Source organism: Abrus precatorius, unplaced genomic scaffold (assembly GCF_003935025.1).
Source record: "Abrus precatorius isolate BTA unplaced genomic scaffold, Abrus_2018 Scaffold6, whole genome shotgun sequence".
Taxonomy (NCBI): Eukaryota; Viridiplantae; Streptophyta; class Magnoliopsida; order Fabales; family Fabaceae; genus Abrus; species Abrus precatorius.
Genome location: NW_020874406.1, coordinates 16,961,892 through 16,984,177, shown reverse-complemented (window position 1 = coordinate 16,984,177; position 22,286 = coordinate 16,961,892). Strand labels below are relative to the sequence as shown.

Below are 22,286 nucleotides of genomic sequence, written 5' to 3'. Positions count from 1 at the left end.
TTTTTGTCGTTGTTGTTATATATGTCTTAAACCACATATGAAGGGAAAATCTATCATTTTCTACAGTTCTCTCCGAACTGCCCAGTTGGTAAAAGGCCCAATAGCAACCATTCTAGTATATTTTTTAAAATTCATATTATTTCAGGAAAAAAAAACTTTCATACTATTTAACCCTTCTTTTGGCGTTTTTCACTTGGTTGGATATATTCTGTGTATTTCACTGCCAATACTCGTAAGAAAAAAAAAAAAAAAAGTTAGGCCAACCTGCCTCCAGTCCATTGAAAATTAACATAAAATAAAAAATATAAAAAAATATTTAATAATATTTTAAAATTAATAAAAAATAAAATTTAACTAAAAAATAATTATATTTAATTTTAAAAAAATTAAAAATGGGTCAACATATTGGCTCTTTATTAACTTGCATTTAGGCGTATTAAATGAGATGACGGGGGAAGAACCTTTGGCCTAGTTTTCCATTTGAAGTGGATTATGTAAGTCATCATCATACCGGACTTAAATTGATATTCTTAATTTTGCAGAAAATTTTTTATTTTAAATTTTTTAAGTATTAACATATTTAATTTCATTAAAAATTATAAATTTTAATAAAAAAATATTATATATAAATTCTTATAGTAAATTGGTTTTATTTTTACCGAACCTCCAACATACTGCATCACTGTCACCAAAATTTTTTACACAGCATTCAACTCATTGAGCACACGGATCACTGGTTCAAGACACATTAAGGGGGGAGTGTTTTTAAAACCTTCATTTGAAGCTGACATTTTCAAAAATATTATAAGCATTTTGTGTCTGAGCACATCTTAAAATACGTTTGGTTAATATGTAAACTTTGGTTTTGTTTTTAAATAATCTAATAAAGAAAAATAAAGGCAGAACATAACGATGGAAGCAATTTTCATTTTTATATCATAAAAGTTAAATAAAAATATAAAATTTATTTCTCTAAAATCAAATATTATTTGTTTTCTTTATTTAGATTTGATATCAAACAAAGCCGCCCTATTTAAAAATAAAAATATTATATTAAATATATAAAAAAATTATATATATTTTAAACATTATAAAATAATTAACATGATATTAATAAAACAAAATAAAATTAATATAAACAAGATAAACAGAAAAGCTCATAAACATTTTACGTTTCCTAGGAATTCGGCAGGTATACGGGATTATCGTTTTATATATAAACCGATCAGAGTTACTTGTGTCACTCAAACTGGAAGTAGCGAGACTGAGAAAAAAGAACAAAACAAAACAAAAAAAGAAAATGGAAGACACGCTTTCTGCGTTGAGGTCTTTGATGGCTTCTAACTCTCCGCCTCTTGATGCCTTGGTTGTGCCTTCTGAAGATTATCATCAGGTTTATCATCTTTTCTTCCTAATCACTCTAATAATATTACTTAGATCGAAGGTTTCAGTTTTTTTAATTTCTTTCCTCTAAGCTGATTGATAATTATTTTATTTTTAAATCCGATTTCTCTTCTGCGATTCTAATTGCACTTTGCAGAGCGAATATGTATCTGCACGAGACAAGCGCCGCGAATTCGTTTCCGGCTTCAGTGGAAGTGCTGGTAAGTTTCTATCTAGGATAAAATTTCCTGTATGCCTTTCCGTTCTGGTTTGTTCTTTTATTGCAGCATCCATTAGTTTAGGGATTAAGTTGTCTCGTTTTACTGCAATTGTTTCAACACTTCACTATCTCCTACTATTAGCAGATACGCTTACGCATAATTGGTTTCTGTGGAAGTATATTTTGTTTCTATAATTTTGAAAAAAAGATTTAGGATTTGTTGCTAGCTTGTCACTGGATGGGGATTCTATGCCCGGGCCAATCCCCGATGTAAGATGGACTGTGGAATTGTTGTTGAAGTTAGCTGTACTTGTTGTATGCTATACAACTATGCCATTGTCTTGTGTATTTCATAAAATTAGATTAGTATCTTTTGTGTTGTTTTTCATTATGGTTTTAATTTTTTTTCTTTATAAAATGACATTCAGGTTTGGCACTTGTAACAAAGAATAAAGCACTGTTGTGGACGGATGGACGATATTTTTTGCAGGCTGAACAACAACTTAGTGATCAGTGGGAGCTAATGCGTATTGGTGAAGATCCTGCTGTAGATATCTGGATGGCTGATGTGAGTCACCTGCTCTTGAATACTTTTAAATAGCGGCCTTTGATATATATAATTGTTGAGTATTGAGACAAATGCCAAATTTAAGGAATGGTTTCCTTTTAATATGGTAAACTCTTCTGTCTTACCACAGCATAATATTGAAGTTTGGATCAAGAATCACTCTATCTACATCTCTGCATTATTGATAAGTTGCTCACAAGTAGCTTCCCCTTGTTTAGGAAGAGTTGATTGAACTTGGCCTTGCTTTTGCACCATTAACATTTGTAATTGTAGAGATAAAAGAAGGGTTTGGAAGAGAACTAGACACAGATAGGCAGAGGGAAGAGACAACCTACGAACTCTATAGGATGGAAATGAAAAGTAGGAAATACTGTTAGAAATTAATAAAAAAGTATCATGTAAATAAAGCATAAGTCTAAACTTACTTTTTATGAATGAGGACAATATACTGGATTAGTCTTGCTATATCCATGAACTGCCCAAGTGGTCCATTTTCTATTCACGTCCCATTATAAGACTATTGTAATTTGACTGTGGGATATCTGTACTAACAAGTCATTTCATTTCACTAGAACTTGCGAAAAGATGCATCCATAGGGGTTGACCCTTGGTGCATTTCAATTGATACTGCCCAGAGATGGGAGCGTGCATTTGCCGGAAAACAGCAGAGGCTGGTTCAAACGACAAAAAATTTGGTAGATGAAGTATGGATAAATCGCCCACCAGCAGAGATTAATGCTGTTATTGTACATCCATTGAAATTTGCAGGTCGATCTGTTGCAAATAAGTTGAAAGATTTGAGAAAAAAGCTTGTACAGGACCAAGCCCGAGGGATAATTTTCACAGCACTTGATGAAGTAACCGCATCCTCTTGATAACTCTTCCTTTTATGTTTCTTTTACCATGACAAATGTTGCCTGAGTTTGAGGATATTTTCTGCCCCAATTGTTCATCCTTTTTAGGATTATTTTCTTTTTCATTTTGTTTCCAATGATGTGGCTACATTACAGGTTGCATGGTTGTATAATATTCGTGGAAGTGATGTGGCATACTGTCCTGTTGTTCATGCATTTGCTATTGTGACATCCAATTCTGCTTTCATTTATGTGGACAAGCAAAAGGTTTCTGTTGAGGTCAGTTTGAGTAATGTCTCATCAGCATGAATTTTTTCCAGATTGAGGTTATCAAATTGCAAGTTAATCTGTGAATTGTCAAGCTAATTTTTTAATTGTGAATTATTGAATCTTAAGATTGAAAGATACAATGAAAAATAGCTTGAATTATATCTTATAAAAGATTTATAGAGCCCAATCTAACAATTTTTAACTAGAAATTGACAATATAACCCAACGATAAGTCTCACAACACAAAGTCATAAGTCATAACTAAGTGTGTGAAGCCTCAATTTCAAAAGAACAACAAAGCAATTGAACAGCTAAATTGATTGTATAGAATGAGTGAGTAATTATGTGAAGCCCGTGTTTTAGAAGAATGAAATTAAAGTAGTGGAATAATCAAAGGGTGCAGACGATAGTTCTCCTTCATATTCTCTTCATTAAATTATGTAAGCTTATCTGACTTTTCAACTTCTTTGACGATATTTGATGAAAGAAAAGCACAAGAGAAAAAAAGAATTTTTAAATTGTATGATTTGTATCTTTGATACAGAACAGCACCTATGCATCCATTTATTGGATGATTAAAAGTCATCTGCAATTCATCAAATGATGTGAATTTCTGGCTTACAAAATTGTAATAACAATGTTCCAGATAATTTTTTACATGGCTGTGAACAATATACTAATTATATAAGTATATTATATCAAATTACTACATATATATTGTTTAAAAATATGATAAAAATTATTTTCCTTATGTTAAAGATGAGAGAAAACGAGAAAAGCATGTTGTGAATTCCATATATTTTCAACTACACCACAAGCTGTATATTTATATTAATAAAGGTAATCATAATTATAACTACATAATCAGGAGCAAATATATGGTACTAAATTACTATAATTATATGGATACTATTTTCCTAAATAGCATATTTGTATATATTTAACACCTTATTTATGCATATAGAATAATAATCCAAACCAATGAATTATTTCATGGTCAAGTTAAATCAAAGTTTATTTACTTTGGAATGTTAAGAAAGATCTTTTGATAGAGTATTACTTTGGTTCATGTTCTTCATGCTGATATTGAGAGGGCCGAATTTGGAGATATGAAATGAAACTCATTGAAAAGTGTGTTTTGTGCCAGGTAAAAACTCATTTAGAGGAGAATGGAATTGAAATTCGAGAGTATATGGCAGTAAGCTGTGATGTGGCATTGCTAGCAACTGATGAGCTTGATGCTGTGTCTACTGCCAAGGTTGCTTTAGCGGAAGTTACAATGGAGGCTGAAAAAGTTCCCAGTGAAACTAATAAGCGTGTAAATGGTGAACATCAAACAGAAGAAAATAGTCAGAATCTCGTATGGGCTGATCCAGGTTCATGCTGTTATGCACTGTATGCAAAATTGAAGCCTGAAACAGTTCTCTTGCTGCAGTCACCTTTGGCCCTTGCAAAAGCTTTAAAGGTTATATGCTTGTACTCCCTTTTACTTTATAAAGGTCATTTGATTTTTGGTGCAGCACAGAAGTTAGTATTGAGCTTTCTCAAACCCATGCTTGTATGGATGATTGTTCCAGAATAACAAACAGATTTTGATATCCCCTTGATTTATTATTTTAAAAGGAAATGGAGAAAAATAAGTATTAGCAGTTAATTTAGTGAAAAATTATTCATATCTTTGATTTTTCCCCCTATTTCATTACTTGAAACTTTGTTTATTTCTTTTGTTACTCCAATACTTTTAGAACTCGGTGGAATTGGATGGGTTAAGAAAGGCACATATTCGGGATGGTGCAGCAGTTGTTCAATATCTTGTGTGGCTGGATAAGAAGGTTTGCATTTGGATCTTGTGTCTCTAGAATATGTTTATTTTTTGGAGGACAACCATATTTTTCATTCTCCTCTCTAAATTTTTATATTTTTGTTTTTCATTTTATTTTAAGTCACTGAAAAATGCAATATATTTTTTAGTGTAAAATGATGCAAAAAGTTTGGTTCAATGTGCAGATGCAGGATATTTATGGAGCATCTGGTTACTTTTTGGAGAAGAATTCTGTGAAAAAGAAGGAACATCTGTAGGTTTCTTCTCAAATTTAACCTGGCCTGAACTCTGACATGCTTATTATAATATACCTTTGTGGAAATTGAGAAAAAGTTGGCAAGTTAGTTTTATTTGTTAACAGGGGAAATCATGACATTGAGATGAAAGTCCCCTTTATAAAGTTTTTGAAAAAATTAACATATCCTTTATCAGAATGTTGTGAAGGTGAAATAAGAATTATTTTAATCTTTGGTAAGTAACAGTGATGTTTTTTATGATTACTGACAATTTTACACTTTAGAGTCTGAGCATATCTTTCACAGTAATTAGCTCCATATGCATCATTATAAAGTTAGATCACATGGTATACTTATAGAATTCTTTTAAAACTTTGGCAGGGAGTGCTTGAAATTGACTGAGGTGACTGTAAGTGACAAACTTGAAGGTTTTCGAGCATCAAAAGAGGTGGAGCTAACAAAACAATTAAGTATTTATTTGGATAAGCTTTTCTTAGGCAAAGGTTTTAGTTCAAGAAAAAACAGGGAGAAATACCAAAGATTTTGGATTTTGAAATAAGCAGTAGAGAAAAACTATTTTCAACTTTCCCAGAAGGCTGGAATTTTTTTCAATCTTCTTTATAGAAAAAGCACTTTTGATAAGAACACAGTATGTAATTATCAGATATTTTGAACCAGAGGCAGCATCACTGTAATGTAGGTAGATTTTTTTTATAAAAAAAAAATTGAAGATCATTTGGACAGTTTGGTTTCAAGAAATACTTTTTGTTTTCATTTTCTATTTTTACTTTTAATTATAAAAATGTCACCTTGTTTTCATTGTGTTTTCTATTTTCAAATATTGTATTGGAAATGTTGAAAACAATTAAAATGAAAATAAGATATTTTTGTAATTAAAAGTAAAAACAAAATATATTTCAAATCAAACAGTCCCTTAATTTTTTATGGAAAAACTAAATTAGCCCAACTTTGTCCTTCTTCTGCTACTAGATTCGAATAAGATTTTTTAAGATTCATCAGTAGGGTCACGTGTCGTTCCTGGAGTTCCAACTTAAAAATTTCCATCTCCCTTATCCTTGATACATTTTCAATATTTTGTTCTCCGTTGGACTTATTATGCTCTATGGTCAGATGGTCACCCTAGAATCTGATCAGCCCATTCTATGCTCTGTGACTGACCTTTTCAGATGTTGCTTACAGTATTTCTGCACATTCTGGATTTAAGGTGCACTTAAAATGTTATGACCTGTTTTGGTACATAACATGTAGGAGTCACACGTTAATAAGGAATCAAATTTTACTTTTGCAACTTGGTTTTGCTACCATAATTGACTGCATTTGCTTTAGCATATAAAGTTACGAATTTGAAGGGAATGAAAATAATGAGCAAATTTTTTGTTTTTTGTTTTACTTATAAAAACTTCAATGGAATATGAATGCCTGAAAGTTTATGTTTGCTGAAATTATTGTAAGTTTTCCTCCTCCTTTTCAGCATTTCAGAGGATTGAGTTTCCCTACTATTTCCTCAGTTGGCCCCAATGCAGCTATCATTCATTATTCTCCAAATACAGAAACATGTGCCGAACTTGATCCTGACAAAATTTATCTGTTTGATTCTGGAGCCCAGGTCTGTGTAATATTTTAACAGTTTGCACTTTGCAGCAGACATTTGCTGAAGTCTGCAGAAAATGTTTTTATCAGTGAATTTTGTTGTTTTCATGTTTTGCAACCATGATCTCCACCTCTATGTATTGATAACTGGTGGTGTCTTTGAAGTATCTAGATGGAACAACTGATATTACACGAACAGTTCATTTTGGGAAACCTTCAGCTCATGAAAAAGCATGTTATACAGCAGTAAGTGCCTTTATTTGCTGTTTTTACTAGTTATGTAATTTCATATTTGCTGTTTTTACTAGTTATGTAATTTCATAACTATTCTATGAACCATTTAAGGTTAAACTAGTAATTTTCTCTCCGTAATTTTTCTTATTTTTTCCTTTTAGTCCCTATATGAAAAGTGTTATACAGATCAATCTCTATCGTTTGCCAAGTGATGACGGTGTTAGATGTTTATTGAGTTGATTAACATTCCCAAATATAGAGGGTTATTTTTTTTATAAAGGGACCAAAATAAAAAGTGTCCAATTTTTAAATTTAGCCTTCATTTAATATGCAAGATTATTTCCCTTGATGGGAAGTGGGACTGATAACAGGAACAAATTTCAAAATTATTCTTTTTCTGATAGATATTTTGCGAAGGGAAATGCTTTATTATTATTTAATATTATAAACACAAGTAAATCTGGTAGGTTATTAATCAGTGACCTAAACATAGATAATCATACTCTGTTATCCACTTTGTGCAGGTCCTAAAGGGTCACATTGCTCTTGGAAATGCTAGATTTCCAAACGGCACAAACGGTATAACAAAAGAGACCATTTTGTGTGTCAATTTCTGTGAATACGATGCGGCTAGTCACCATATCTCCCATTGAACTTGGCTACTTTTTCCTCTTTCTTTCCATTACTTTCAGGTCATGCTCTTGATATTCTTGCTCGAATTCCTTTGTGGAAGGATGGTCTTGATTATCGACATGGTACTGGTCATGGTATTGGGTCCTATCTGAATGTTCATGAAGGTATTGAAGAACTATCATTATTTTCTTATTGCTTATTTTGATTCTGTAGTCCAGTCTTGTACATTTTCCTGAAGTAAATACAAAATGAGAATAAAAATTAATGTCTTATAAATTGTGCAGGACCTCACTTAATCAGTTTCAGACCACAGGCCCGAAGCGTACCATTGCAATCTTCGATGACTGTTACAGATGGTTAGTATCACAATGACAAAGTAGACCATGCAATTGCAATTTCCACGTTATTTGTCTTTTATTATTAATTTTGTATTTGGTTGTTCTGAATCATGTCCAATTTATCTACTTGACATTTCAAAGACCGCTATTGTTCGATTATACTTAAATGCATTTGTTATATATTATGCATTGAAATGATTTTTTCAGAACCTGGTTACTATGAGGATGGACAGTTTGGGATAAGATTGGAGAATGTGCTTATTGTCAAGGAGGCTGATACAAAATTCAATTTTGGTGATAAAGGTTACTTATCTTTTGAGCACATTACCTGGGTAAGTCCTCATATGTGTATTAGTTTCTGTTCATTCCTGTGGAATGATTTTGAAATATGTAATTTTTTTTTTGTTACTTCACTGAATTATATAGTTCATCATTAGTCCAAGGGTAATAATTCATCTGTGTTTATTTTGTTGTAAGCCAACTGAACTAACATTAGTCACTAATTAATGGCTTTGAAGCAGTTTTTTCTTTTAATTATTATTTTAAGATGTTTGTAGTCAGGTAAAAAGAGATTTAGAAGAATTTTAAAGTGAGTTATTAAAAGAAATTTATTGATAAATAATATTTTTTAAGAATTTAGTTTTTGACTGAATTTAATAGTGTCATGTTATCTATGTAGCAGACTTTACCTAAAGAGATAAGAGTTTATTATTGTTGAATTTTAAGATGTTTATAACTAGAAATATCCTTTTATGATTTATTGTATTACATTATTTATATCAAATTTATTTTAAAGTATAGAATTCTGCAACATATTTTCATTTTCCTTTTAAATTTAAATTGCTTAGCCAACTTTAAAGTTTAATGAAACGGCATACACTTCATCAATGATGTTACCGTGTTTAGATTTTTCAAGGTGTTAGTAGTAAACACTATACGCACTCATATTATTACCTGTTTTAGGCTCATAACTTATGACCTTTGTTGGTGTATTATACTACGTTTAAAATTAGAGAATTTACCTTGCTTACGAAGTGCTTTTTAAAACATTCAACTGTGGCTCAATGACAATTGAATACTATTTTTTATGGCATTTCACAAGTGCTTGATGTTTCTCATCCAGGCACCATATCAAACGAAGCTGATTGACCTGAACCTTCTAAGTCCTGATGAGAGAAATTGGCTGAACTCCTATCACTCCACATGCAGAGATATTCTGGGGCCATATTTGGATGAAGTTGAAAATGCATGGCTGAAGAAAGCCACTGAACCTGTAGCTGTAGGTATGTGATCTGTGTTTGGAGTCAAGAAGTTACTAACTCAAGTTGCTTCAGCGTAATTTATGTACTGTCTTCAGTATTCAATATTATTTATCGTAATATAGATTTTAGGTGTCCTTGGGATGGGTATTTCAAATTTAAGTATGTAGAATATATCAATATTATGTTCCTCGTTTTAGGTGTTCGGTGTTAAATTGGCTATCTGCTCGGCATCATCTCATTTCTTTTTCCCAGTACTGTGAATAGGAAGGTAAGCAACACACCTCTTAATTGGTCAGATTTTTAAAAGGTTAAAATAATTTTTAAAATGTTTAAATAATGTTTCAAAGTGATTAATTTATGTGCAAATACTTTTTTTGAAAATTGACTCTTCACCTGAAATGTTTTGAGGACAGTGGTTAAAAGTGTATTGCTATTAATTTTTTATTATAAATATGATGTATACTTAAAAATGATGAACTACGTTCAGTGGAAACGGTATAGTATTTGAAGATATTTTCTTGTTTGACGTCATTTTTAGGGCGGGCCCAACGTAACATTGGATAGGCTTAAAGCAAATTTCAAACCAAAAATTTTAAATTAATTAAATATAATTCATTAAGATTATAGTATATTTTAAAAGTTATTGATTATATTACTATACAATATAATTAACATTTGTAACTATTAGAATTTTGATTATTTTAATTTATTTTTGTTAAATATATGAGCAATAATTTATATATAATGGGATTATATGTTGACGAAAAAAAACAATAAAAAATTGTTACTAATTAAGAGAGATTTTATTATTTGAGGCAAAAAATTATTTTTAATGCATAGTTATGTCATGGCGTAGCATTTCCTCAGTTATTCTTCCCAGGCATGTTTCCAAAGTCAACTTGTTTGGAAACACGTCTGCATGTAGCATGAGTTAAGTCCAGCACAGTCAGGTAAAGTACATAAAGTTGCAAATTTGAGGTCAATTAAACGCTATGACCATATTCTTCCTTCTAGAAAAGCTCAAAATGACGGATTTGTCGCTTTTCAAAAGCCCACAATGCAACATCATGAAGTTTGAACGTACGACTTGAACCCTTTTTTTTGTTGTCTAATACTTCAACCATCAACTTAACAGTTGCACAAACTTGACTTTAGATTTGCACCCAACGTCACGGCTTGAACCTAGTTGCAACGAGTATGTTGAAAATGAAGACGCAACCTTGTAATCACTCTCAACCCAATTCCAACAGTGATCCGGTGAACCTATTATTGTTAGAAGCATACAAGTGGACCGACTAGGTGAACCAGGGAACCCAGCTTCAACAATGTTACTAGACACAGCTTTTGATTGAACTTAGGACTATGGAGGGGAGGGTCGAAAGGAAAAGGCGGAGAAGTTAAACTATTTTCTTGTTTAAATGTTTATTGTCACAGAGAAAAAGAGAGGATGATGAAATTTAATTATATTAATAATATACATTTTATATATTTTACTTATATATTTTTTTAAAATTAATATTTTTAGTTTTCATAAATTTTTTAAAAAAGTCATCACTTAAAAAAATTAACATTTGAAGAATTTAAAAAATTATTTTTTAAATTCTTTTCTTAATTTTTTGAAAATTTTAATAAAAATTTCAAAACTTTTTTCTAATTAAACAATTCTCAAATAAAAGGTAATCCTTCCTTTCTCCTCCCTCCTGGATAAAACTCTCACAGGTAATGCTACCAGAGGAATCTAGTTTCTGACGCTTTTTGATGAATCTTTATTATAAATATATAATTAAATTTTGTTTGGATATTATTATAGGAATTTTAATGATTTTTGTATTAAAAAAATTCTTGCAAATCTATCAGTTAACTTTATAAAAGTTAGGGGAGTTTGCTTATTCCATAGGTGATCATAGCGGTGCCTGTGCAAGGAACCAAGATGAGGGATCAAAGTTAGCAAAAATATTAGAGTGGAAGTTTTTAATTAAAAATTTATATAGTTTATAATTAATTAAATTGAGTTAGAATCTTTTAATAAAATTAATTATATAATTATTTAAAATTAATAAAAGTGTTAGAAAAATAACATCATCCTAAATAGATCAATAAAATTTTATCTATAAAAAAATAATATAATTTTAATATAATATTTTAATTATATTAGTATATTCAAAATAAAATTATTTACTCTTAAAATAACTCAAAACAAATGATAAGAAGGTGATTAAAGATAGAAATAGGCCAAAATATTTTACAAAAGCTTATGACTTGTATTTTTAAAGTTTAACTCAGCTTGACTTATTTAAGTAATAGTTTTAATTTTTAAAATTTAATTAATTGAATAAGTTAGATTTAAGTTTAAGTATATTAAATTTATTAGAATGACTTATTTAAAATTTATAATAATATATTAAATAATTTTATAATAAAATTATAATATTATTTTAAATAATTTTATAATAAAATTATAATATTATTTTAAATAAATAAAATATTAAAATAAATAAAATTTTAAATTAAAAATTTTAATCTTTTTTATTAGAATTAAAAAGTGTCTCTACTATATATTCTCTAAAAGAAAGTCATGTTTATTAGAATTTTTTGCGTTATTCTTATTTAATTTGTTAATTGATTTATATTTGAATTATTTCAATTATTTCAATTATCTCTATTGTTGGTTCTTTTACCCATCATCTTTTTCGTACTTATTTAAATTATATATAACTTTTTTTCTTTTTTTATTTTGAAGTTAACAAAATAATCAATCATAATTAAATTTAATTAATAACATATCTATAAAAAAAATATTAAAAGTTTTAATACAAAAAAATAGACTATTAAAAAGATTAATAAATTAAAAAAAAATAATTTATAATAAAATCTAATATAAACCTAATCTATTTTCTTTCCTACACGTTAATGATCAGTATTTAATCAAGAGAATCCTTCTTTGAGCACCGAGACACTCGTACACAACTGTCTGCCTCAAATGGGAATGTTACCATTTTGTTGCTTTAATAAATATTCACATATATGCTTGTCGCTCAATTCTAACATGCTGTGTATAAGTTTGGGACGTTAAATGCATGCATCCATGCCTTATTTACACAAGTAACGTTGGATTTTATTTGAATTTAAAACAAATAATAATATTTTGTATCTATGTGGCTGGAAACACATGGTAGGCCCATTATTTTCCCTTATTGTATTTTGTTTCTGATGAGTTGGAAATGTCAATTACTTGTAGCAGGCCTCTTTATTTATTTGATGTTTTTTTTTTTTATTTGAAAAATCCATTATATAAATTTGAGTGCATCTTTACAGCTTACATTAGTAATCGGTGGATCTAAATAAAATAAAGGATATGTATTTATTTTATTAATATCTTTGGTGTTCATAAATCGTTCCGGTTTAGGAGCATTAATTTATATGCATTTTGCTTGAATAATCGTTAGTTTAAACACTCACAATATTAATAATAATAATTTTTTTAACATATTCGAAGATATAATAAAATATATATTAAAATATTTGTTAAAAATATGTATACAATTCAATGTATTAAAATTTACATAAAAATATAAAATATTTTATTTTTTATAGAAATTTATTATTTAGTTATATATCTTTATATGCACATTAAAAGGATGGTTCTTCTGTTTATATGATTTTTTTTAAAATTACAGAAATATGATATTTTTGGTAAAATTACATAAATATAACTTTTTTGTTATTAGCAATTTTTGACTAAAAATTACCAATAATAACTTTTGACTGCTTTTTTTATAATTTTTAAATATTTTATTATTATTTAAAAATTGTTGTTGACAAATTTGAATTTTTTTTAATTTGTTAATATTTTTAAATCATTATTGACGATTTTTAAGACTTTATTATTTTTTTATTTTTAAACTTTTATATTTATTCTAAAAATTGTATAATTTCTAAATCTCATATTTCTGAATTTTTTTAAAAAACATATTTCAATATATATAAATTTTAAATACTATATATAAAAGGATATTTAAAAAAAACTGTAATAATAACTATTTATTTTCTTCTAATTCAACTGTTACTCGTACAAAGGCACGGATGCATCCAAAAGTAAATGTTCCCCAGCTTAGTAAAATCTATCATCTTTGTCAGACTTTTTTTAAAAAAATTATTAATTATATTATTAAAAATAAATACTATATATATTTAACAAAAATTAACTTACATATAAGAATCCTTTAAATATCCTATTCAGTGCATATTTTAAAAAGTTACAAAATCACGTTAAATCACGGATAAACTACAATTTAATGTTAAAATAGATAGATTGTTATTAAAATAAATTTGAGCATAAATTCTATTGCCACTTTTTGAAAGACGTTCCCTTCTTTCGGTTGGTTTAGTATCTTGTTGGGCTTAGTCGTGTGAGAACTACTATTTAACGTTTTCTCTTAGACAAAAAAAGGAAAAAGAAACTCTTACTTTCGGGTTAATGCAAAATATTCATAATAAATCACACAAATTCAGTGTATACTTCAAGTTTAAATAACCATGAATAATTTAATATTATTTATAGTAATTTGTACATTAAATTTATGCATTTTAACATATTCCTGTAAGTACTGTCAAAATTGATGAAAATTTACAAAAATTGTTTCAGCTTAATTATTTGAGTCATAATTAATACAATATATTAAATATTTAGAAGAAAAGAAATCACTTATTCCTGGCACGCATATTCCTCAGGGAATCAAAGAGGGTAAGATTTATTGCCTTCATAGACGATAGATATAAAGAAGAATGGCATTCATCGGTCAACACAGGGGATGGGTCAACCTATTTCACCATCTTACTTCGATTTGATTGATCGAGCCGTTGAACTGGAAATTTCCCACTGTCACTGTCACTGTCACAGTCACAACTTGATGAGTATTATTTGGATTCTCCAACTGGCTCTATGTGAACTCTTTTGAAAAGGACGCCGAAAGTTAGCAATAAAGGTTTTTTTGTATTTTTAAATATTTGTTTCATAACTAAAAATACTTATCAATATATAAATAAATATATTTGAATTATTAAATTAAAACTTGAGCAGCTTTTTAGGACTGTGTGGTAACAACAATGGATTCATGTTAAAACTTGAACCAAGTTGTTTAAAACTAACAACAATGGATTCATGTTAATTAGCTCATAAAAGGGGTGGTTATTTACGCAAACATACGAGCTTTCACTTCAAAATCAACGTCATGTCCTAACAATTTAAGATTAGATTAACTGGGTTTGATATAAAGTCTGTAACCATTTTTAAACACCACAAACTACAGCAGATAATTAAGAAAAAGAAAGAGGGGTTCAAGAGCAAACTAATTCGCTGAACACATCATCATTCTTATCTCCTAAGCAATAATCACCCGAAACTTTTGCCTGCAGATGAAGTTCACAGTCTTTGCTCATTTCACACAGAGAATGGTAAGAAGAACCGAACATAGACAACGCTCTCTCTCCACCAAGTTTCACATCCTTAACTTTTCTCCTCATGGCAACCCCTTCGTCACCCACCATCACTCCTCTAACCAGTTCTGCTATCTTCTCCCTACACACAATTGCTTCTCCACCCTTCACTCTCACCGCCACACCAAGCTCCTCCGACAACATAAAAGCGTTCATCTTCTGCTCCGCATAAAGCGGCCACGCCACCATCGGGATTCCGTTCACAATGCTTTCCAAAACGGAATTCCAACCACAATGCGTGACAAAACCACCCGTCGCAGGATGTCCCAGAATCTCAGCCTGCGGGGCCCACATGGGGACCACAACCCCCACGCCCTTTGCTCTCTTAACAAACCCCTCCGGCAAGAAGCGCATCGTTCCGTCGCGCACCTTCGCCACCTCGAAAAACGCGCCACTCGCGTCACCTTCCTTTGGTTCCCTCGCCACCCAAACAAACCTTTGCTGACTCAGCTCTAACCCCCATGCCAGCTCCCTCATTTGACTCTCCGACATGGTCCCACCACTCCCAAAAGACACATAAATCACCGACTCAGCCGGTTGCCCGTCCAGCCAACGCAAAATTTCATTCTCCGGTTTCGGTCCCACGGTTCTCACTAGCGGTCCAACCGGATAAACCGGTCCTTTCGTAAACCGGCCCAAAATCTTTTCTTCTCTCACCGCCTTGGTTGCTGCGGGCTCCAGATCTTCACAGGTGTTCATCAAAATCCCGTCAGCGGATGCAACCTGCTTCATTGCTCCCACGTAACCCTCGTATATGGGCCCACCCGGTGATAAAAACGCTTCGAGAGTGTCCTCGAACCGAACCGGTTTGCAACCCGGAACCAAGAGCGGTTCGCGAGCCTTAGCATGTCTTTCTTCCATTTCCTTGTCGATGAAGGGGAGGTATATGGACACAGCTGTGAACCACGCGTTGGTGGCGAAGAAAACGTACGTCAACATGCCGAGGTCACGTGCCATGGGAAAAGCTACAGTACCGAAAATGTCCACAATGAGAGCTGAGGGAGGAAGCTTCATGGATACAAAGGAAGAGCGTAGAAAGGGTAGAGACTCCAACATGGTTAACACAATACGCTCTCCTAACGAGGGGTTGGGTCGGAGTTTGGTAGAGACGTCAATGGGAGGCATTACGACAACGTTGAGGGAGCTTAAGTTGGATGTTTGTTGGAGTATGTGAGAGGTTGTGGTTGAGGAATCGGTGGTGACGACGAAGATGGTTACGTTGAATGAATGGTAAGTGAGAAGGCGTTTGGCTAGCTCCAGCATCGGAATCAGGTGACCCATGCCAGGGCTGGCCAGAAGGACTGCATGAGGCTTTGCTGTTATCATATCTTATAAAGAATGATTGCTGATCTCAAGAACTGTTTTTCTTCTTCCTTTGTTATCAGTGCCCTATGTTGCCGTCCTCAAATTGAGATATTTATGGACTGAAAATGGTGTAACCACCTCTAGTTTCTCTCTCTCTCTCTCTTTTTGTTTTTTTTCAATCTCTTAGAAAAGTGAGCGTATAAATAAATGAATTTAAATAAGCTATTCATTATCATTAATTCACCGTTTTATTTGTCATTTGAAAAAAAGTAAATTTATTATTTCATTAAATATAAAACATTAATTGATTTTATCCTTATTTATACCTTTTCTTTGCCCATTAACATGTCTACAAAATTTATATATACTAGGAAAGTGACTCTGAAATAGACGGATAAATTATTATGTTATAATATAATATTATAATTAATATTTATAAAATAAAAAATATTTATATAAAATATTTATGATAATATTTAAATTATTTTAAAATTTAAAATTAATTAATATATATTAATATTATTACTAATAAAATGATTTCATATATTATATAAAGATTTATAAATTAACTTTAAAGTAAAAGAATTAAATTTAAATATAATTTGAATTTATAAGATTATAAATTTAATTCTAATAAATTTAAAAATACTCTTATAATTAATTTGTAATAATTTAACATATATATATATACAACAATATAAGGATCTATAATAAACAAAGTAAATTTTACTATATTTAAAATTTTTTAAGATAAAAATTATTGAAGAAATAAAATTATATGTTTTATTTTATATTATAAAATTATATACTGCACAATTTAAAGATAAAAAATATTAAATCTTTTATTGAATAAGCCTATTTTATGTTTCTAAAACTATAGTAATGTATTATAATTTAACTTTTTACTATTAAATCATATATATATATATATTAGTTTTAAAATAATTATAATTTAAATATAAAATTAATTATTTTTAATATAACAGAAAGATAAAAAATATCAAATGAAAATTTTGATTATTTTTTAAAATAAATTATCTATAAAAAATAAATATAAGAGTTAAAAATAACTTATATGTAACTTTAAACATTATAAATGTTATTAATAATAATTTAATAATAAATTAGTAAATATATTTATATGTCACAACAATTTATTTATATTGTATATTAGTATATATTAATATAATAAATTATAATTTAAATATAAAATTATATAATAATAAAATTATATTATATTGAATAATATCAAATATAAATAGATTAAAAAAATAATAAATATATTTTCATATGCAAATTTTTATATACTTTATATGTTTTAGAATTTCAATTAAAATTTAAATAAAAAGTAAAAGAGAAGAATAATTTTACTGATTACAAAAATAAATCTTATATCAAGTAAAAGAGAAGAATAATCTTATTGAATATAAAAGTTAAAGTAATAATAAAATTTATTCATTTAATCCACTATTATTCATTAATTAGACACCAATTAATAGTTTTCAATAATAAATTTAAAGAAAACCATTAATATGAAAATTTATAACTGTCATAAACTTTGCAAGAATAAATATATTAATATATTAATATTAAAGTTACAAATACTAAATTAATATTGATTCTTACTATTCCATTGTTGTATGACCTTTCAAATACATAAATTAATTAATTATAATTATATGCATTACATTTCATTATTTCAATACAAAACATACATAATTTGTCTCAATTATTTCATGTATGGTCATATTTTGAGCTTTGAGCAAATCATCTTCCATTAAAAACAGAAGAGTATCTAGACAGACTTAATACTTGACTTATACCTGCATCATTCATATTCATCCTATACTACAAATTGGATAGCTTATAAGTTAACAAAAATACGAAACATCATGCAAAACATAATGATGTCTCTATAAATAAAAAATAATTAAAATACTTACTTATTCTTATAATTAATAGTCTATTTTATGTTAGAATTGATATACAACTTTGTTTCATTATAAGCATTTGATATGCTTAAAGTTCCTGAAACAATCATGAAATATAATTTATTGATAATAATAATTATCACACAATTAAACAAAGTTTAATATAGAGATAAAGAATTATACCACCAAATATTTTCATTTTACATAATTGAATAATCACAATGGGTAAAGCATTTGAATTTTCATTATTTAAAAAATTAACCATTTGATCAACAAACTCCTCCCATAGGCCATAAAGTGCAAACAATTCTTTGATTCATATGAAACAAATTTAATATAATATAACCTATTAAAATATGTTATAAAATATTTTACCTAATAAAATATGTTATAAAATAATACCCACTCTAAATTTTCGAGAATCAAATTAATATGTTTACTTTTCTTTCTATTTTTTTCTACATCTTTGAAATTATTTTTCTTAACTACATGACCAATGACATATAATTGAACATGTGTTAAACATCATTTTAAAATAACAAAGTAGTATACATGGATAAATATGAAAGCGATTAAAATTAAAAAAAATAAAACTCACCAATTAGATATAGTTCATCTATCTTACTTAAAAAATTTTAGAATGGAACAAAATTGAAACAGTTAAAAGATATGTTGTCACATTTGACTTCTGAAACTCTAGTGGTTGTCATCAAATTTAATTTCTATTTGTGTTTAATGGTTCACGTCTTCCTTTCAGGAGTAATTACCATAAAATTTTCTATGATATACACATTGCTTTCATGGAATAATTTTTTGTAACTTGATATAATATCCTTCTTAACAGTACAATGAATCCTTAAACTCCGAAATAATGAGAGAACATGAAGGAATTAAATAAATTAAATAAAAAATAAATTTTATGCACTTTGACTAAAGAAATATAAAAGCTTCACCTTTTCATCAACTAAAATCATGTTCATGCTATTGACTTGAGTTTTAGTTCGAAACTCATGAGAGAACTACAAATTAATGATCTGAACCATTATCTTTCAATCCACCTTCCCAGGTCATATTTCAAAAAGCACTAAATTAGTAGGCGCCATTTTGTAAGAATTTTAGTTTAAAATTTTATTTCGAACAAATAACGTGTACTTTTCCTTATATATATACCTGATAAAATACAAATTCTTTCTCACTTGAAGTTTTTTTTTTTTATAGTAAACTTAATTTAAAGTTCAAGAGTTTTATGTAATTTTATCATTTATTAATTTCTAATAATAAAATTTATAATAAACATTAATATTAAGGTTCAAATCTGCTGCAAATGATGCACCTTTTGAATATATAAAAAATGCTAATTAGAAATAAATGTATTTAACTGATTTGAATTAAACCATTCAAGACGGTCTTAAAGGTAAAAATATATCAAAACTGTCAATTAGAAATGCATGGATTTAATTGATTTGAATTAAAGGATTCAAGATGACCTTAAATAGTAATTATTAATTATTATATAAAGATTATTATGTTAAAGAGTGAAGAATTTTTTTTTTTTTCAAAATTCATTACAAATTTTTCTCAAAAACTCATATACTTTTATACATATAAAGATAAAGATATATATATATATATATATATATATATATATATGAAAAAAATTCATTAATTTTATAAAATATTAATAATAAGTTAAGATAATAAAATTTTTAAAGTGTAAAAAAATGGAATGAGTTTAGAAGACATAAACAATACAACTATTACAAAATTCAAAACCAATTTATTATCACTGCATGGAGACCTCAATTAGGGATGGAAAGGTCGGCCGCCTAACAGTTGATGACTTTTTATATACTTTGAATATTTTAAAATTTTAATTAAGATTTAAATAGGAAGTAAAAGAGAAGAATAATTTTATTGAATACAAAAATAAATCTTATATCAATTAAAAGAGAAGAATATTCTTATTAAATATAAAAGTTAAAGTAATAATAAAATTTATTTATTTAATCCACTATTTTTCATTAATCGGATATCAATTAATAGTTTCTAATAATAAATTTAAAGGAAACTATTAATATGAAAATTTAAAACTGTCATAAAATAATTATATTTTTATTAATATTATTCAATAACAATAGTCATTATAAATTTTTAATATTATACAAATTTTTTTTTTTTTTTATCTTTTCTTAAGCAATTTTATTGGTATAAAATTTATAATAAAAAATTTTGTTGATTGTATTTACTACATCACAACAAATTACAAACCTAACACAACCAAAACTGCTATCATACTTATTTTTTTATTATTGTTTTATTATTATCTATAGTTACTTTGAATATAAATATAAGGTAAATTATTATATTTGTTTGAACATGAAGAGCAACAAATTCTCTGAATAAGATTAGAATACAATCAAAATTAAAGAAACTAATATTTAAAAGTAAAAAAAGAATATTATATTAATTTATTTTTTATATTCTTAATTTTATTTTAATATTTAATTATTATATTAATATATTATGTTATAATTTTTATTTATAATAAATAAAAATTATATTATATTCGAAACTAAAAAGATTTATACACGATTAAACGTGTTTAAAAAATAAATTTATTTAATCATAAATTATTATATTTGTTATATTTAAAGAAACTGAAGAAGAATAAGATACGATCAAAACTAAACGAATTAAAATTTAAAATTAAAATATTAATATTTTTTAATAAATTTTTCATATTTTAAATTTTATTATTATTAATATTCAATTATTATATTATATATTATGTTTTAATTTTTTATATTTATAATAAATAAAAATTGCTTAAATATAAATTATATTTTATTAAAAAATAAAAACTTATAAAAAATGATTAGAAAATAAAATAAAAAATTTATTATAATATATATATTAATATATATATATATAATCAGACGATGTACCAAATAATATAAATAATATAATTATAAATAAATTATATAATAATATATATTTTTGTAATTTACACGTATATTAATTAAATTATTAGTTAATTTATTAATTTATATGTAATATATAAATATATGTTTTAATTTATTGTATCAGTAATATTTTTTATATTACATTAATGTTATAATGTAATTAATTTTATGTTTATTTGTTAATTTAAAATAACAAATTAATGAAACAAATAAAATTAAATATTTTATATTTATTTTTTAATTTAATAGTTATTATTGTCATTATATATATATATTGCATTAAATTTAAATTTATTTATTTTTTAAAACATAATAATTTTATTTTAATTGATTCTACAAATTATGTGAATGTTATTTTTTTTATCAATTTTATGTGTTTACTGTAACTTTTTTTGTTGAATATAAAATATATTTAAACAAACAAAATATGTTTCTAAAATAAAACTAAAATATTTACTATTTATATAATTTTTAAAAAATAAATCAAGAGAAATATAAATATAAATTTTATTAATATAAATTATTTATAATTAATACTTAAATAATATTTTAAAAATTATATAAATATTATTATTATTATTTAATAATTATTAATAACATAGAGAAAAATTAAAAAAATATATAAACTAATTTGATAATAAAATATTAATATTTTTGTTAATTTTTTATTTTTTTTTGTAAAATAAAGCTTTTAACAGGTAATAGGTCAGATTCAAATTTAATAATTATGTTACAGGTTAAGTCTGTTTAGAGTAAAGTCTAACATGTTTCCATCTCTAATCTCAATGGCAAAATATCGTTAATACTAACAGACGAATAAATTTAAATAAGATGTTCATTAACATCACTTAACCACCTTATTTCTCATTTAAAAGAATAGTGAATACTATTTTATTAAATACAAAACATTGATTTTATTGAATATATTTTCTATTCTTATTTACATTTCTAAAAAAACATACAGAATAAAAAAGTAATTATTTTATTAAAATTAATTACTAAATATTGTATTTTTTTTATTCTGTACGTTTCTATTTACATTTACATTTATTTATACTACTTAGTAATTATAATTTTAAATAGACAAAAAAATATTAAAATAAGAATAACAACCAATATTTATTTTAAAATTTTCTATGGACAAATAAAAAAAAAGATAG

General features: G+C 27.1%; 2 protein-coding genes across 7 annotated transcripts; one reads left to right on the top strand and one right to left on the bottom strand.

Annotated features, from left to right (window-relative positions):
• The first annotated feature begins 1,167 nt into the window (after positions 1-1,167).
• On the top strand, positions 1,168-12,715 carry LOC113868543 (aminopeptidase P1). Of its 6 annotated transcripts, none has more exons than XR_003505392.1 (18): positions 1,189-1,393; positions 1,541-1,604; positions 2,032-2,171; positions 2,744-3,028; positions 3,182-3,304; positions 4,443-4,760; positions 5,041-5,127; positions 5,303-5,370; positions 5,735-5,801; positions 6,846-6,980; positions 7,130-7,210; positions 7,723-7,777; positions 7,891-7,995; positions 8,116-8,187; positions 8,377-8,501; positions 9,293-9,452; positions 9,629-9,699; positions 12,350-12,715. XR_003505392.1 is itself a non-coding variant. In XM_027504207.1 (17 exons), the coding sequence occupies exons 1-17, from the start codon at positions 1,301-1,303 to the stop codon at positions 9,640-9,642; spliced, it is 1,992 nt and encodes a 663-aa protein (XP_027360008.1). In that variant the 5' UTR covers positions 1,168-1,300; the 3' UTR covers positions 9,643-10,191. The 6 variants fall into 6 exon arrangements, 4 of the variants coding, with proteins under 4 accessions (XP_027360008.1, XP_027360011.1, XP_027360010.1 ...); XR_003505393.1 differs by lacking the exon at positions 12,350-12,715 and adding an exon at positions 10,567-10,921; XM_027504207.1 differs by lacking the exon at positions 12,350-12,715 and having other exon boundaries at positions 1,168-1,393; positions 9,629-10,191.
• A 2,053-nt stretch (positions 12,716-14,768) lies between these two features.
• LOC113870284 (UDP-glycosyltransferase 72E1-like) lies at positions 14,769-16,339 on the bottom strand. The gene has a single exon (XM_027506873.1). The coding sequence runs from the start codon at positions 16,251-16,253 to the stop codon at positions 14,769-14,771; it is 1,485 nt and encodes a 494-aa protein (XP_027362674.1). The 5' UTR covers positions 16,254-16,339.
• Between the last annotated feature and the right edge of the window lie 5,947 nt (positions 16,340-22,286).

Excerpts from the sequence above, each read along its gene's own strand:
- LOC113870284 (XM_027506873.1), bottom strand. The coding sequence starts at position 16,253 with ATGATAACAGCAAAGCCTCATGCAGTCCTTCTGGCCAGCCCTGGCATG.
- LOC113868543 (XM_027504207.1), top strand. The coding sequence starts at position 1,301 with ATGGAAGACACGCTTTCTGCGTTGAGGTCTTTGATGGCTTCTAACTCT. Across the intron at positions 5,802-6,845 it reads GTTTTCGAGCATCAAAAGAG|CATTTCAGAGGATTGAGTTT; the intron begins GTGGAGCTAACA and ends CCTCCTTTTCAG. Across the intron at positions 7,211-7,722 it reads AAAAAGCATGTTATACAGCA|GTCCTAAAGGGTCACATTGC; the intron begins GTAAGTGCCTTT and ends CACTTTGTGCAG.